We start from the raw sequence: 14,560 nt of genomic DNA, 5'->3' as shown, positions 1-14,560 counted from the left end.
TATTCCTCGGCTGCATTAAAGAAACAATCTGCTTAATTATTCTTGAGGTTTTTAATCTATTTAAATCGATGCGGCGCCGCCGTCGCTACAATGGAGGCATTGATTTGTAGCGTCGCGCGGCAGCGCTGTGAAAATATCTCCCCGTGATTATTAAATCATATTGATTGGAGCCGCACGCAGGTGATATACGTACGTCACGCTTTTTAATTAAAGGGTCGTTGCCCTGGAGCTGGCGGGCGACGTAGATCTTGGTTCTGATTCGAAGTGACCGCGGCGCCCGGCTCGGACGCTCGCTGATCGTCTTCCCTCCATCAAGTCCTCCACGTTTGTCACGAAGCGTCTCCGCCCCTGAAATGACGCCACCGTCAGAGGGTTTTCCTCCGTTACCGCCGAGCCTCTGAATCCTTCACCTGACGCTAAACGTCGTTCTGGTCGGCGCGAACAGCCGCGACGCCAAACGGAGCAACGCCTCAGATCTTCACTCCTCATTGATTCCACTCAGTTTGATTTTAGACCTCATTTATGTGACGTCGCGCTGTCAGGAAGGCCGGAACAGGTCGGAAAACAAAATAAAAGCTTTCAAATCACATCAAATGATCAACAATCAGCCGTCGGGCAGAGCAGAGCCGCCACGTGAGGCGAAGAAATCCTCGGTGACGTGTTTGTTCAGGTCCTTCTATCTAGTCCTGCACCAGCCGGACCGTTACGCCATGACACTTCCTGTTTCCACCACCTTTCAACTGAAAACGATGGAAATTTCACCTTTTCATTTCAGGAGTTTCACGTCTGCACGGCAACATTCTGAAAACAATGCCTGTTTCCACGGCAACGGCAGAAACACTGAAAACTATTTAGTTTCAATGTCCACTAGTGGGCGCTTGTGTTTGTTTTAGTAATGAAACCACATACACACACACACACACACACACACACACACACACACACACACACACACACACACACACACACACACACACACTTCAGAGAACAATGAGCTCTAAACATTAACAACAGGAGAACACGGACAAGTGGACAGACCACCAAGTTGGATTGTTATTACGGTGACTGTCAAAATAAAACTACCAAGTTGGATTGTTATTACGGTGACTGTCAAAATAAAACCAGCAAGTTGGATTGTTATTACGGTGACTGTCAAAATAAAACTACCAAGTTGGATTGTTGATACGGTGACTGTCAAAATAAAACCAGCAAGTTGGATTGTTATTACGGTGACTGTCAAAATAAAACTACCAAGTTGGATTGTTATTACGGTGACTGTCAAAATAAAACCAGCAAGTTGGATTGTTATTACGGTGACTGTCAAAATAAAACTACCAAGCCCCAGGAGAATATTGACTGGGAGTCATGACATCACAGAGGAAACATGGTTCTGAGTGGTTCTACTGAGCATGTGCAGAACTACTAGTTACTATGGTGACCAGGTTCAGAGTTTCAGAAAAGTTGCGTTTTCCCCGTTTCCATGGAGACGGGGTTGGAGCGTTTTCAAAATGTTTATGTTTTCACTTGTAAACGTTGTGTAAACAAGGCCTCAGTTTCAAACTCCACTCGTTCCTTTTCGATCTGGGTTTATTGTGAAGTCTGACTTCTGAAACCAAACAGGATGAATGAATGAAACGTTTCTGGTTTGTCATGAGGAGATTCTTCCTCTTCAGATGGAATCAGATGTTCTCCGCTCGTCGGTCCTTGTGAGGAAACAGTTCGCGTCGCGTTTCGTCGCCGCCGAGAAGCGAGTCTGTCGACATTTTAACACTTTCAACTGTTACCTGCTTTTATTGTGGAAAGACCTGAAGTTCCTCCTCGTCGTGTCAGTTCCTCGTTACCTGAGTGAGTGAGTGACAGGAGAGGAGCGAACTGGAGGGATAATTTATGATGTGTGAAAGACCCCCCCACCCCCAACACACACACACACACACACACACACACATACACACACACACACACACACACACACACACACACACACACACACACACACACACACACACACCTCTGTCGCCCTCCTGCACAACAGCTTGACGATAAACGCAGCGACACTTCGCACCTCGTAAACTGGGAAACACACGTGGACACGCCCGCTCGCCAGCACACACACACTCCTGCTTGTGTGTGTGTGTGTGTGTGTGTGTGTGTGTGTGTGTGTGTGTGTGTGTGTGTGTGTGTGTGTGTGTGTGTGTGTGTGTGTGTGTTGCTGTAGATGCTGTGAGTTTCTCTATTGTGGCATAAATGAAGATTTTGTTTCAAAATAATAAATAAATGAATAAATAAATAATAAAGAAAGAAAGAAAGAAAACTTGTCTGGAGGCAGAAAACTAATTTAACCTTCAAGACGAAGAAACAAACAGTTTGGAGGTGAAACACTACAATGAAGATCCGCTGACATCAGAAGCTTTTCTAACTGTTTTCACTGTTTTTGTCTGTTAAACTGGAAGATTTTAGTTTGTTGTATTATTGTATTTAGAGTTCGATTACTTTACAGTGTTCTTTGTTCCTATATTATATTCATGAGAGGAACTTTCTGTCCTTCTTTCCTTTCCTTTGACTCAAAACAATAAAAAGCGGCGTCAGGCTGGTTGAGTCACTGAGATCAACGTTACGTCTTCGTCGATGTTCAGTTTTACGCAGCGTCTGCTGGGTCATTGAACGCATCTCCTGCATGTCGTCTGTGAAGAAGAGACGCTGAAACATTTTGTTTGTGTTTATCGTTCACTGATATCGTGTGTGTGTGTGTGTGTGTGTGTGTGTGTGTGTGTGTGTGTGTGTGTGTGTGTGTGTGTGTGTGTGTGTGTGTGTGTGTGTGTGTGTGTGTGTGTGTGTGTGTGTGTGTGTGTGTGTGTGTGTGTGTGTGTGTGGTTTCATTACAAAAACAAACAGCGCCATCTCGTGGCCCGGCACGAAAATTCCGTCGTTGGATTATGTTTTCGTCTGCGTGGATTTATTATTTAAGCAGCGCTCTACCGAGCGTAGCTCTAGTTTTCAGTGTTCCTGTCGTTGCGGACGTCGTTTTCGCAATGTCGCCGTGTAAACGTGAAACTTTTCTGAAACGAAAACACACAGAGGATTGCGTTTTCACTCGAGACGTTGCCACGGTAACGGCGGCTCCACTCGGCCGGATTAAACTGAAAGATGCTGAAACAGAAACGTGATAAAAAAATGTAACCAAAGACACAAAAAACCGTCTCCCACGTGTTCGTCCCTCTATCATCCCTCTGCCTCTCCGCACCCTTCCCCCCCCTTTCATTCCCCGTCTCAATCCTGCCTCCCCTCCCCCTCCTGCCCCCACCCTGCAGCCATGACCCTCCTCCTCCTCCTCATCATCACCATCCTACCCCCCATCCTGACCTCTTTCCTTCCTCTCTCCATGCCTTCGCATCCCTCCCTCTCCATGCAGAGGTTTGGACTCCGCCCCCTCCATCACCACCACCCCCCACCCCCCCACCTCTCCCTCTATCCCTTCATCCCTCCATCCCTCGTTCAGTCATTTTTATTTCGACCTATTCATCCGATCCTCCTGCGCCGTCTCGTCCTGTCGGGCCGCTGCAATTAGGAAAAATCACAGATTGAAACCAACAAAATGGGATTATTTAAAGATGTGTGTGTGTGTGTGTGTGTGTGTGTGTGTGTGTGTGTGTGTGTGTGTGTGTGTGTGTGTGTGTGTGTGTGTGTGTGTGTGTGTGTGTGTGTGTGTGTGTGTGTGTGTGTGTGTATAGTACTCTATTCATGGTGATAAAAAGCGGGGGGGGTTGTCCGTCCTGTCAGCTCTCTTGGCACAAACCATTTATTCCACAATCACTTATTTAGCAGCCCGTCGTCCTGAAGAGAAACAGACCCGAGAAAGAAAGAAAGAAAGAAAGAAAGAAAGAAAGAAAGAAAGAAAGAAAGAAAGAAAGAAAGAAAGGCGACGTTGGAGCGACAGAACGGTTAAACATCAACAATAAACAAGTAAACAGTCATGATTTGATAAAAGGACAAAGAGACACGACGGGGAATAAAAGTGGATTTAAAATACCCGCAGGAACAATAAGAATACAAGAAAAAAAATATAAAGAATTTATTTTTTTAAAATTAGTAAACTAAATAAAGTATGAAATTTCCTTTTAAATACAAAAATTTCCGAAATTCCAAATGTTTCTAAAAGTTCATGAAAAAAACGAACTGGATGGTTAAATTAATTTGACAAAACAAAATCTAAATTAGAAAAGAGTAATTTTTATTCCTGTGTATGTCGAGCTTTCCCTTCGTCTCACTTTAAACTTTAATTCATAATTAAACTGTCTTTAATCCACTTGGAGAATTTTATATTTTAATAATCAACCTCTTTTTGTCGCCAGTCGTTTGAAAATGTTTTTGTAAATTAAGAGGAGAGACGTCCAGATTATTTCACTGTGACCTCTGGTTGTCATCCAGATTATAGAGCATCTTCCTCCACTAACTTCCAGATTATAGAGCATCTCCCTCCTCTAACATCCAGATTATAGAGCATCTTCCTCGTCTAACATCAGATTATAGAGCATCTTTCTCCTCTAACATCCAGATTATAGAGCATCTTCCTCCACTAACTTCCAGATTATAGAGCATCTCCCTCCACTAACATCCAGATTATAGAGCGTATTCCTCTTCTAACACCAGATTATAGAGCATCTTCCTCCACTAACATCCAGATGATACAGCATCTTCCTCCACTAACATCCAGATTATAGAGTATCTTCCTCCACTAACACCCAGATTACAGAGCATCTTCCTCGTCTAACATCAGATTATAGAGCATCTTCCTCCTCTAACATCCAGATTATTGAACATCTTCCTCCACTAACATCCAGATTATAGTGCATATTCCTCTTCTAACATCAGATTATAGAGCATCTTCCTCCACTAACATCCATATTATAGAGCATCTTCCACCTCTAACGTCCAGATTATAGAGCATCTTCCTCCTCTAACGTCCAGATATTAGATCATTTTCCTCCACTAAGAGCCAATGGCTCAGTTAATCTGGGATTAAGAGTATCTCCATGACCTTGTACTGAAGTTACCAGTACCTGTACTGGAGTACTGATGGTCAGTAACTTGTTCAGCAGGAGGTCAAAATGGCGTCTTTGTGTTTAGAGATAAATTGTTCTTGCTGGAACCGACGCGTCGCTCAGAAACAAACTTTTCCAGTGGTTCCACTCTGTTGGTTTATATTTTCCCCTCAGCGGAAGATTTCCTCCTCTGCCTCCCCGCCGCTCGCCGCCTCGCCGCCTCTCCGCCGGCTGCAGGAAGACGTTAACCGCTCCCCAATTTCTCTCCAGCTGAGAGCAGATTTCCCTCCTCATTTCCTCGCATCCTTACCTTGCAAATAGCGGCGACGCACAATTACTGCGTTAAATGTGAAATGGGGTGGATTGTTCATCCGTCAAACGATGTGACTGCGACGCCGTTTCTAGTTTCCTGTGACTGAGTTGATTAAACGGCGTGTTGGATGAAATGTGAGCCGGCAGAAGCACATGGAGCTCAGATATTCACTGTGACACATCAGAGGACAGAGCATGAAATCAACAGGGGGCCACGCTGACACGAGGGAAGCCTGCCCCCTGCTGGACAACACCAGGACACACCATCACAACCAAACACTGAAGAAGGAAATGATGGATGGTGGATGGATGGTTCTGTTTTTTAATCCTTTTTGAAACACATTCTGCAATCATCAAATACCAATTTAATTTATATTTTTTTCAATAAATTTTAGTCATCCCACATTTCTTTTAAATTTCCCAAATGTTCAGAATTCTATATATTATTAAAAGTTTTCATTTTGATAAAATTGAAAAAAAAATAAGGATTTATTCTACAGATGTTTTCTGTAAGTAACGCATTTTAACAAATTCAATTAAAAATAATTTCTTGAAGTAATTACCAAATTCAGGAACCCTGGATTTTTTTAAATAAAACTTTGAGTAACCCCTATAATTATTTTATGTTTCACAATTGTGGTTTATTAATAAATTAATGAAATATAGAATGTTGTTGTTTTTATAACAAACTTGAGAATTTATTAGTTTTTTATTATGAAGTTTTACTTTAATGTACTCCCGAATATAGTTTTTTTCACAACTTTTAAAAAAGAATTTAATATTTAAATAAATTGAACAATATTAGTTGTTATAATATCATTTCAATAAAATTTTAATTTTTCATTAATTTCTTTATTTCAATTTACTTATTTTTCAAATTTATTGTGCAATTATATTGTTTAAATGTTAAAAACATGTATATTATTTTGTTAATTAAATATTTCATGTCATTCATTTCAGATATGTTTTTAAAACTCAACCACATGAATTAATTTAAAAACCTAATTTTCCAAAATGTCAAAATTTAACATTTTCGATTGTGAATTTTTCCTAAACCTTAGAAAAGGATCTCAGTGAACGTGACTGAAGGTTTTATTGACAGTTTTCCTTCGTGAAAACGTTTGTTGTTTTTCTGCTGCAGATTGAATCTCGTGTTCCGTCTCTTCCTCCAGATGACTCGTCGTCGGAGAGCGGCAGTGGAAACGGCCTCCCCGCCTTGACCCCGCCCTCCACTGCTGTGACGGACGGGGCCGTCGTCAGGGAGACAGAGGTCATCAACGTTAACGGCGGCCCCGCCCCGCTGGACTTCAGCACGCCCACGTCCTCCTCCTCGTCGTGCGAGGACCAGCAGCCGGTCAACCTGAGCGAGGCGCCGCCTCAGCGGCTGCCCCTCCCCCCCTCCCACCTGCCCGTCACCGTGTCGGCGGCGGCGGCGGCGCTGCTCGGCGCGCTGCACCCCAGCGCGCCCGAGGAGCTGCGCAGGAAGTACCCGCTGGCCGCCAAGAACCCCCTGGCACCGCACCCGGCGCTGCCGCTGCCTCTGCCGCACACACACACTCCCCATGCGCTTAACGCACACACACCCAACACACACTCCCAGTCGCACGCCACCGAGCTGCGCCTGGACCGCGACGGCAGAGACTACGGGAGCAAGGTGAGACCACACGGATTCTCAGGACCGTCTAACATCTCCAGCTCTGCTGGTCCTCAGGTTTCACACAAGTCCAGTTAGTTCTGCTCATATTTAGAATAAACAACTGACTGAAGGCCAGAAAAGTCCAATGCACTGGTCAAGTCCCAGAACAAACCCGGCGGGTTCATCTCCTGTTGTTTGGTCAGTGACAAGACGTGGTACAGAGTCGCAGTCGTATCCAGACAAACACGACTCGGCAAAACCAACAAGCCCAGCAGAAGAGAAGGCGGGAGTGTTTTGGACCGAATGAAGAGAGACAGTGAAGGAAGTGTGTTCGCCGATCGAACAAACCGATCGAACTGACCAGAGAACCATCGTCAAAACAAACTGAGCAACACCCAGTCAGTAGCAGCGTTTCCTCCGTTTCCATGGAGACGGAATCAGAGCGTTTTCAGAAAGTTCCGCCTCGGGAACATTGGCTTCACTCTTCTGTAAACTGACTTCGAGAGTCCAAACGTTTTCATTCGAAACTGTTTAAAACTAAACTGGACGTTTTCCTCCGTCGTGGTGTTTCACCGTTGTGTCCGTTAGCCAGCTTTAGCGGCTTTTCACTCGAGGGGTTTGTTCCATTTGTGGCTAATTAAAGGGTGGAGGTGGAACGTGACGGAGACCCGGTGAAGTGCTGAGAAAGAAGCAGAAGAAGTGAAAGTAGATGAGCTGATATCGTCTCGGAGGTGAAGGCCTCCACACAGAAAACCACTCAGACTGAACCGAGTCACTTTGTGCCGCGTTTCTCTTTCACCGGGCGACTTTTCCCTCCATTAGTTTGATCCCTGCAGAGGAGAAGCAGTGAAATAAGTGCGAGAGTAAACATGACGTTGGTTTGTTTTCTGTAAATCAGACGTCTGTAGTTTTCGGGTCGCCTTTGTTCGAATGTGAAAGCAGAAGCTTCCAGATGCAGTTCGGAAATGAAAAGATGGAGGTGAAAGCAGGGAGACGTCTCACCGCTCGTCCTTCCTTCCTCTCGCCGTCTTTGTGCCGAGCTGAATAGCCGAGCGCGGGGGAACAAAGCGCGGCGGCGGCCTTGGAGGGCCGTGTTGGCAGCAGACGGTCTCCGCACGGCGCTCGCACAAACAAACACACTCGCGTCTTCTCGCTCACAGTCGACGCCGTTATGTAGGTGTCACAGTCCACCGCCGCTCAGATTCATCATTAAGATGTGAACCTGATATCATCAGAAAACACTGACGCTCCTGTTACCACGGCGACGGTCCCCAGTAACAGAAAGCTATTGATTACGTTTTACGAGTTGCTGCACATGAAGAGTAGGTAGTTACTTGGAGTGGATATGTGGTGGTGTGGTGGTGTAGTGGTGTAGTGTGGTGGTGTAGTTTGTGTAGTGGTGCAGTGGCATTGTGGTCTAGTGATGTGGTGGCATAGGGGTGTAGTGGAGCGGTGGTGTAGTGGAGCGGTGTTTAGCACGCCGGCAAACCACTTGAGCTTTCCACGGTGTTTGATATCCGACGTTTCCATGTTCTCCTGCATCTACTGTCCAAATACAGACTCCGTCCATCCGTCCGTGTGTCCGTCCGTCCGTCCATTCATATATGCAGATGATGGTGTAGTAAACACACGGTGTTTTCAAAGAATATAGATCAGGCAGCACGAACACCGTGAAGTCCTCCCTTGTTATCGATATATTGGTACCTGCAGAAGAACCATTGACGTGCAGAAACTCCACATTTCTAAGAGGTTCCAGTTCTCTGGTCTTCAAGCTGTTTTCAGGAACTCTGTTGCAGTTCCATTACTGTGTAAGCAAACAGAAAGTGAAAGTTCTCGAGGGAAAGTTTACAGTTTTTAATTAAAGGTTTGTTTAAATGTCCTCAAACCACCAGTCAGAGATCTTCAACCCAACGACTCCCCTGTCTGTCTCCAGTCCCCCCAGTACAGTTCAGGCGGCAGCTACGACAGCGTGAAGATGGAGCTGGGCGCCGAGGACTTGACCACGGGGCGTCACGGCACCCAGGTCGCCCCCGACGATGACGACGACGACCACGACGACCACGACGACAACGACAAGATCAACGACACGGAGGGAGTCGACCCGGAGAGACTAAAGGCCTTCAACGTGAGTCAGAGTGTCGGGGTCTCAGTCAGCCCGTCGTTACATTTCACCTGTTCTGACCTGAAGTGTTTCTTTGTAGTGGAATATCTTTTACGTTGCTGTACTTCTTAGTACTTGTCAGTTTCAAGCAGAAAACACAGCGGGTGTGTTTATTCGCAGATGTTTGTGCGTCTGTTTGTGGACGAGAACCTGGACCGGATGGTGCCGATCTCCAAGCAGCCCAAGGAGAAGATCCAGGCCATCATCGAGTCCTGCAGCAGACAGTTCCCAGAGTTCCAGGAACGCGCCCGCAAGCGCATCCGCACCTACCTCAAATCCTGCCGTCGCATGAAAAAGAACGGCATGGAGGTACGTAGGGTTCGTTGGTTGTATGGTTGGATGTCTGGCTGGTTGGTTGGTTGGTTGGTTGTCTGGTTGTTTGTTTGGTTGGTTGGTTGGTTGGTTGGTTGGTTGGTTGGTTGTTTGGTTGGTTGTCTGGTTGGTTGGTTGTCTGGTTGGTTGGTTGGTTGGTTGGTTGGTTGGTTGGTTGGTTGGTTGGTTGGTTGGTTGGTTGTTTGGTTGGTTGTCTGGTTGGTTGGTTGGTTGGTTGTTTGGTTGGTTGTCTGGTTGGTTGGTTGGTTGGTTGGTTGGTTGGTTGGTTGGTTGGTTGTATGGTTGGATGTCTGGCTGGTTGGTTGGTTGGTTGGTTGTCTGGTTGTTTGTTTGGTTGGTTGGTTGGTTGTTTGGTTGGTTGTCTGGTTGGTTGGTTGGTTGTCTGGTTGGTTGGTTGGTTGGTTGTTTGGTTGGTTGTCTGGTTGGTTGGTTGGTTGTGTGGTTGGATGTCTGGTTGGATGTCTGGCTGGTTGGTTGTGTGGTTGGATGTCTGGCTGGCTGGTTGCTTGGTTGCTTGAATGGTTGTTTGCTTGGTTAGTTGCTGGATTGGTCGGTTGGCATTCGAGCTCTTTATTCATTTCTATCTGCAGTTCTACAGTCTCTGTTCAGGTCAATGAGGCAGGTGTCAAATTACAGGCCTCCGTTGCTGCAGTTTGGCAGGTTTCGATCAGCGCAGACAAAAAGTTGCGTTTCCAGGTTGACAAGAATCTGAAATGACGGCTCAGCTGTCGTTGGCTTGTTTCATGCTTCGGCTTCCCGCCGCGACTCAAACGTTCTTTAGACGTCTTTGTACAAACTGTTGCGTTTCAGCGTGAGCCGTGTGGACGGGTGAGCTCGGTGACGCCGACCCGTTACCGGCTGACAGACTTAGAACTCCTCGCCTCGGCCTGAAGCCGCTCCAGAAGCTGCGTTAGGTGACGTCACACTGACTTAACTGACGGGTGATGTGTTTCACAGCAGGGAGCATTCAGAGCTCCAATCTGGTGACGTAATTAAAGGATAATTTGACCAAAAGCCTCCTGCTGACCAGTCAATAAAGAAAAGGGGTGTCTGTTCCTCTGTAACGCTTCACTTCCTGCCGGGAGTCGTCACTGTGGCGCCGCATTATGTAATAATGATCCAATATCTAACAATAATAAAAGTCTAGAACGCATTTTGTAATAACTTGTTACATATTGCAAAGGTTCCTACAAAATGCAGGTTAAATAATTAAACGCCTTCAGCGACACAATCTGGTTTAATTTCCTCAAGAAAAAGAAATGTCTGGTGGAAATACTGGTTGTCTTGTAACTTTAAAAACCTACCGGCCGCAATAGAACCTGAGTTAGACCCTGAATTCTACCGAGGCTCTGTTGGCAGGACATGAGCAACAAGCAAAGAGTGACATAGAATTCTAGTCCTACTGAATCGTAATCTTTTAGAACCATGTGTATGGATGAAGAGCAAGATTTGTTACATTAATGCATCAAATTGTTACATTTTCTTAAAAAACACCCACATTTTGTAATAACTGTTGCAATATGTAACAAGTTATTACAAAATACAGCAAAGTTAATTACAAAATGCTGAATTATTACATCATGAGGTGAAAATGTATTACATTATTACATAATGTACCATTATTACATATTGTGGTGCTTCAATCACTGTTTTTTCTTCTTCATTTTTTTTTTTTTTCTCAAATGAAATTCAGCTGAACATCACCAGCCGCATCAGGACTAGTTGAAATATTGGATAAATAGTTATTGTTGGAATGTGGAGGTTCACATCACGTGACCAGCAACAGGCGTTTTCTTCTGTCACTGTTAAGTTTATTGGAAATGTCTCTGCTGCCCTCAAGTGGTACAGAGTGAAATTACACTAAACACTTCAACGTGCACAAAATCCTTCAGTTGTGACTTTAAAGAATCGCTAGAGACACACACGCACACACACACACACACACACACACACACACACACACACACACACACACACACACACACACACACACACACAGACACACACACACTCTTGCAGTGATTTCTTGGTTTAATTCCTTATGTGGAGAAACCAACAATGTAAAACATTTGTCTTTTTAATTTCTTTGTTGTTTTTTCATTTTCTCATCCTTCAAACAGCCTGAAATTGTAGGAATTCACTTTTTGGCTCCTTCTAATAGTCACTTTTTTTTCCCCAACAAACTTTATATTCAAACCTCCAGAATAACTGACGATCACTTGCATGCACAAGGAAACTTGGTCTTGTGTCTCCTTGTACCCGGGGACGGAGTGTTCAGTTTATACCTTGTGAAGTCCTTGTGCTCCACTTCACCGTGTGAAAAATGCTCACATGAATAAGTGTGATTGATTTTCATTCTGGTGTTTTCTTTGTTAGACACGTCCGACTCCTCCTCACCTCACCTCAGCCATGGCTGAAAACATCCTCGCTGCCGCCTGCGAGAGCGAATCACGCAACGCCGCCAAGAGGATGCGCCTGGAAACCTACCATGTACGTCCAGTTCCCCTCAGCGCATCTATCATGATCACAGTATCAGCACGTGCTTTCTATTTCTATTCTGTTGATGCTCAGGAGAGCCAATCAGAACAACGTTTCCTCCATGGCGTCATGACTCCCAGTCCATATTCTCCTGGGACTTGGTCGTTTTATTTCGACAGTCACCGGAACAACAATCCAACTTTGTAGTTTTAATTTGACAGTCTCCGGAATAACAATCCAACTTTGTAGTTTTATTTTGACAGTCACCATAATAACAATCCAACTTTGTAGTTTTAATTTGACAGTCTCCGGAATAACAATCCAACTTTGTAGTTTTATTTTGACAGTCACCATAATAACAATCCAACTTTGTAGTTTTATTTTGACAGTCACCATAATAACAATCCAACTTTGTAGTTTTATTTTGACAGTCACCATAATAACAATCCAACTTTGTAGTTTTATTTTGACAGTCACCATAATAACAATCCAACTTTGTAGTTTTAATTTGACAGTCTCTGGAATAACAATCCAACTTTGTAGTTTTATTTTGACAGTCACCATAATAACAATCCAACTTTGTAGTTTTAATTTGACAGTCTCCGGAATAACAATCCAACTTTGTAGTTTTATTTTGACAGTCACCATAATAACAATCCAACTTTGTAGTTTTATTTTGACAGTCACCATAATAACAATCCAACTTTGTATTTTTAATTTGACAGTCTCCGGAATAACAATCCAACTTTGTAGTTTTATTTTGACAGTCACCATAATAACAATCCAACTTTGTAGTTTTAATTTGACAGTCTCTGGAATAACAATCCAACTTTGTAATTTTATTTTAACAGTCACCATAATAACAATCCAACTTTGTAGTTTTAATTTGACAGTCTCCGGAATAACAATCCAACTTTGTAGTTTTATTTTGACAGTCACCATAATAACAATCCAACTTGGTGGTCTGTCCACTAGAATGTTTATGGCTCATTGTCCTCTGCTGGGTATGTGTGTGTACTTTCATTACAAAAACTAACAACAGCACCAACTCGTGGCCCAGAATGAAAACTACATTGTTTTCACTGTTTCTAAAATCGTTTTCAAAATGTTGCCATGTAAAGGTGAAACTTCTCTGAAACAAAAACGAAGCGTTTTCACATGAAACGATCTTTAATCACATGCTGTGACCTCTGGCGCCCCCACATGGTGGGAAACTCCTGTGCTCAGTCACAAAAACTAAGCAGCGTCAACGTTGTAGTATTGTTAGTCTGAGAAGTGCTGAGCTGAACGTTGTCAGACATTTTGAGTTCCTGTGTCGAGTTGAAGCCGGCCTGTAAAGCTTCAGCCCGGTTCAGCAACACGACTTTGACAGCAAGCGAATGACAACATCGCAGGAAAGTGTTTGGCTCAATGTCTTTTTGATGAGACGCTACTGGTCACCAGCTGATAGACTTGTCCTCTCGTGTCCTCCAGGACGAGCAGATCTCTCTGGACAAGTCGTCCGGCGGCAGCGGCGGCCTGAGGGAGCCGGCGTCCCTCGCCCACTCCGCCTACTCGCTGGCCGCCTCCGCCTTCTCCTCCCAGGACACCCAGCTCTACATCAACGGCGCCGGGCTGAGCTACGGCTACCGGAGCTACCCGGGCCTGAGCGCCGCCATGCAGCATCCCGTTTCCCTGACAACCGGAGCTGCCGCTCAGAGCAACGGTGAGAGAGAGTCGAGTTCCGTTCACCTCGCAGGTCCTGATGATCGCTTACACTCTGCATGTGTCTTTATCCTGGAAGCTGACGGATGCAGACCAAATGTTGCAGTACCAACAGTAACCACAGGGGGCAGTGTTGAATTGGGAATAACAAAGATCAAAAGTACTTGTTAAATGCCATAAAACCTCATTCATCCTCCATACACAACTGATACATGATGCTACACGTTGCTGTGAAACTCTGCAAAGCCTCTGCATCGACGCGACGTCAACAGTCTGTGTGGACACTACGTCACCTCCACCAGCCTCACAGTCTCTAGTAGCATAGTGCAGAGCGTAGCGTCTCTCTGCGCTATGCTACTGGAGACTGTGGACCCAGGGACCGAGGGAATGAGAGGATCAGTCACTTTAATCATGTTTAGCATGTAGCATGTAGCACAGCTCGGCAGCAGTCTAAATAATTAGCGACATCGGGCTAACTCTGCTGGTGAAGAAGTTGCTTGTGATCAAGTTGATGGTGATGAAGTTGCTGATGTTGTACGAACTGTCTTCGTCCTCCTCTTGATATTTTGTCAGAACATAATTTACAGTTTCCTCCTCCTCCTCCTCCTCCTCCTCCTCCTCCTCCTCCTCCTCTCTGCAGGTCCCACAGACCTCAGCATGAAGTCTCTGACATCTGGCAACATCACCAACTCCTCCTCCACCGCCAACAGCAGCCTGGGCGGGCGGGGCGGCGGTGGTGCGGGTGGCGGCGGCGGTGGCGGCGGCGGGGCGTCCACCCAGCTCAGCCAGCCGGAGATCACCGCCGTACGTCAGCTGATCGCCGGCTACCGGGAGTCGGCCGCCTTCCTGCTGCGCTCAGCGGACGAGCTGGAGAACCTCATCCTGCAGCAGAACTGA

At 45.3% G+C, this 14,560-nt stretch overlaps 1 protein-coding gene across 1 annotated transcript in view; it reads left to right on the top strand.

The window, feature by feature from the left end:
* The window catches only part of LOC308113272 (nucleolar protein 4-like), a gene marked incomplete at its 3' end in the record, with an annotated part of 100,785 nt that extends 86,225 nt beyond the window's left edge, over positions 1 to 14,560 (top strand). The window contains exons 6-11 of the mRNA XM_080469378.1: positions 6,524 to 7,005; positions 8,921 to 9,112; positions 9,269 to 9,457; positions 11,858 to 11,971; positions 13,433 to 13,664; positions 14,304 to 14,560. Of these exons, the coding sequence (XP_080325504.1) occupies positions 6,524 to 7,005; positions 8,921 to 9,112; positions 9,269 to 9,457; positions 11,858 to 11,971; positions 13,433 to 13,664; positions 14,304 to 14,560 (1,466 nt within the window). The remainder of the gene's footprint in view (positions 1 to 6,523; positions 7,006 to 8,920; positions 9,113 to 9,268; positions 9,458 to 11,857; positions 11,972 to 13,432; positions 13,665 to 14,303) is intronic.

This window comes from Lipophrys pholis, assembly GCF_963383615.2.
Source record: "Lipophrys pholis genome assembly, chromosome: 8".
In the NCBI taxonomy this organism is placed as follows: Eukaryota; Metazoa; Chordata; class Actinopteri; order Blenniiformes; family Blenniidae; genus Lipophrys; species Lipophrys pholis.
Note: the sequence above shows the minus strand (reverse complement) of the source record. Positions and strands in the feature narration are given on the sequence as shown.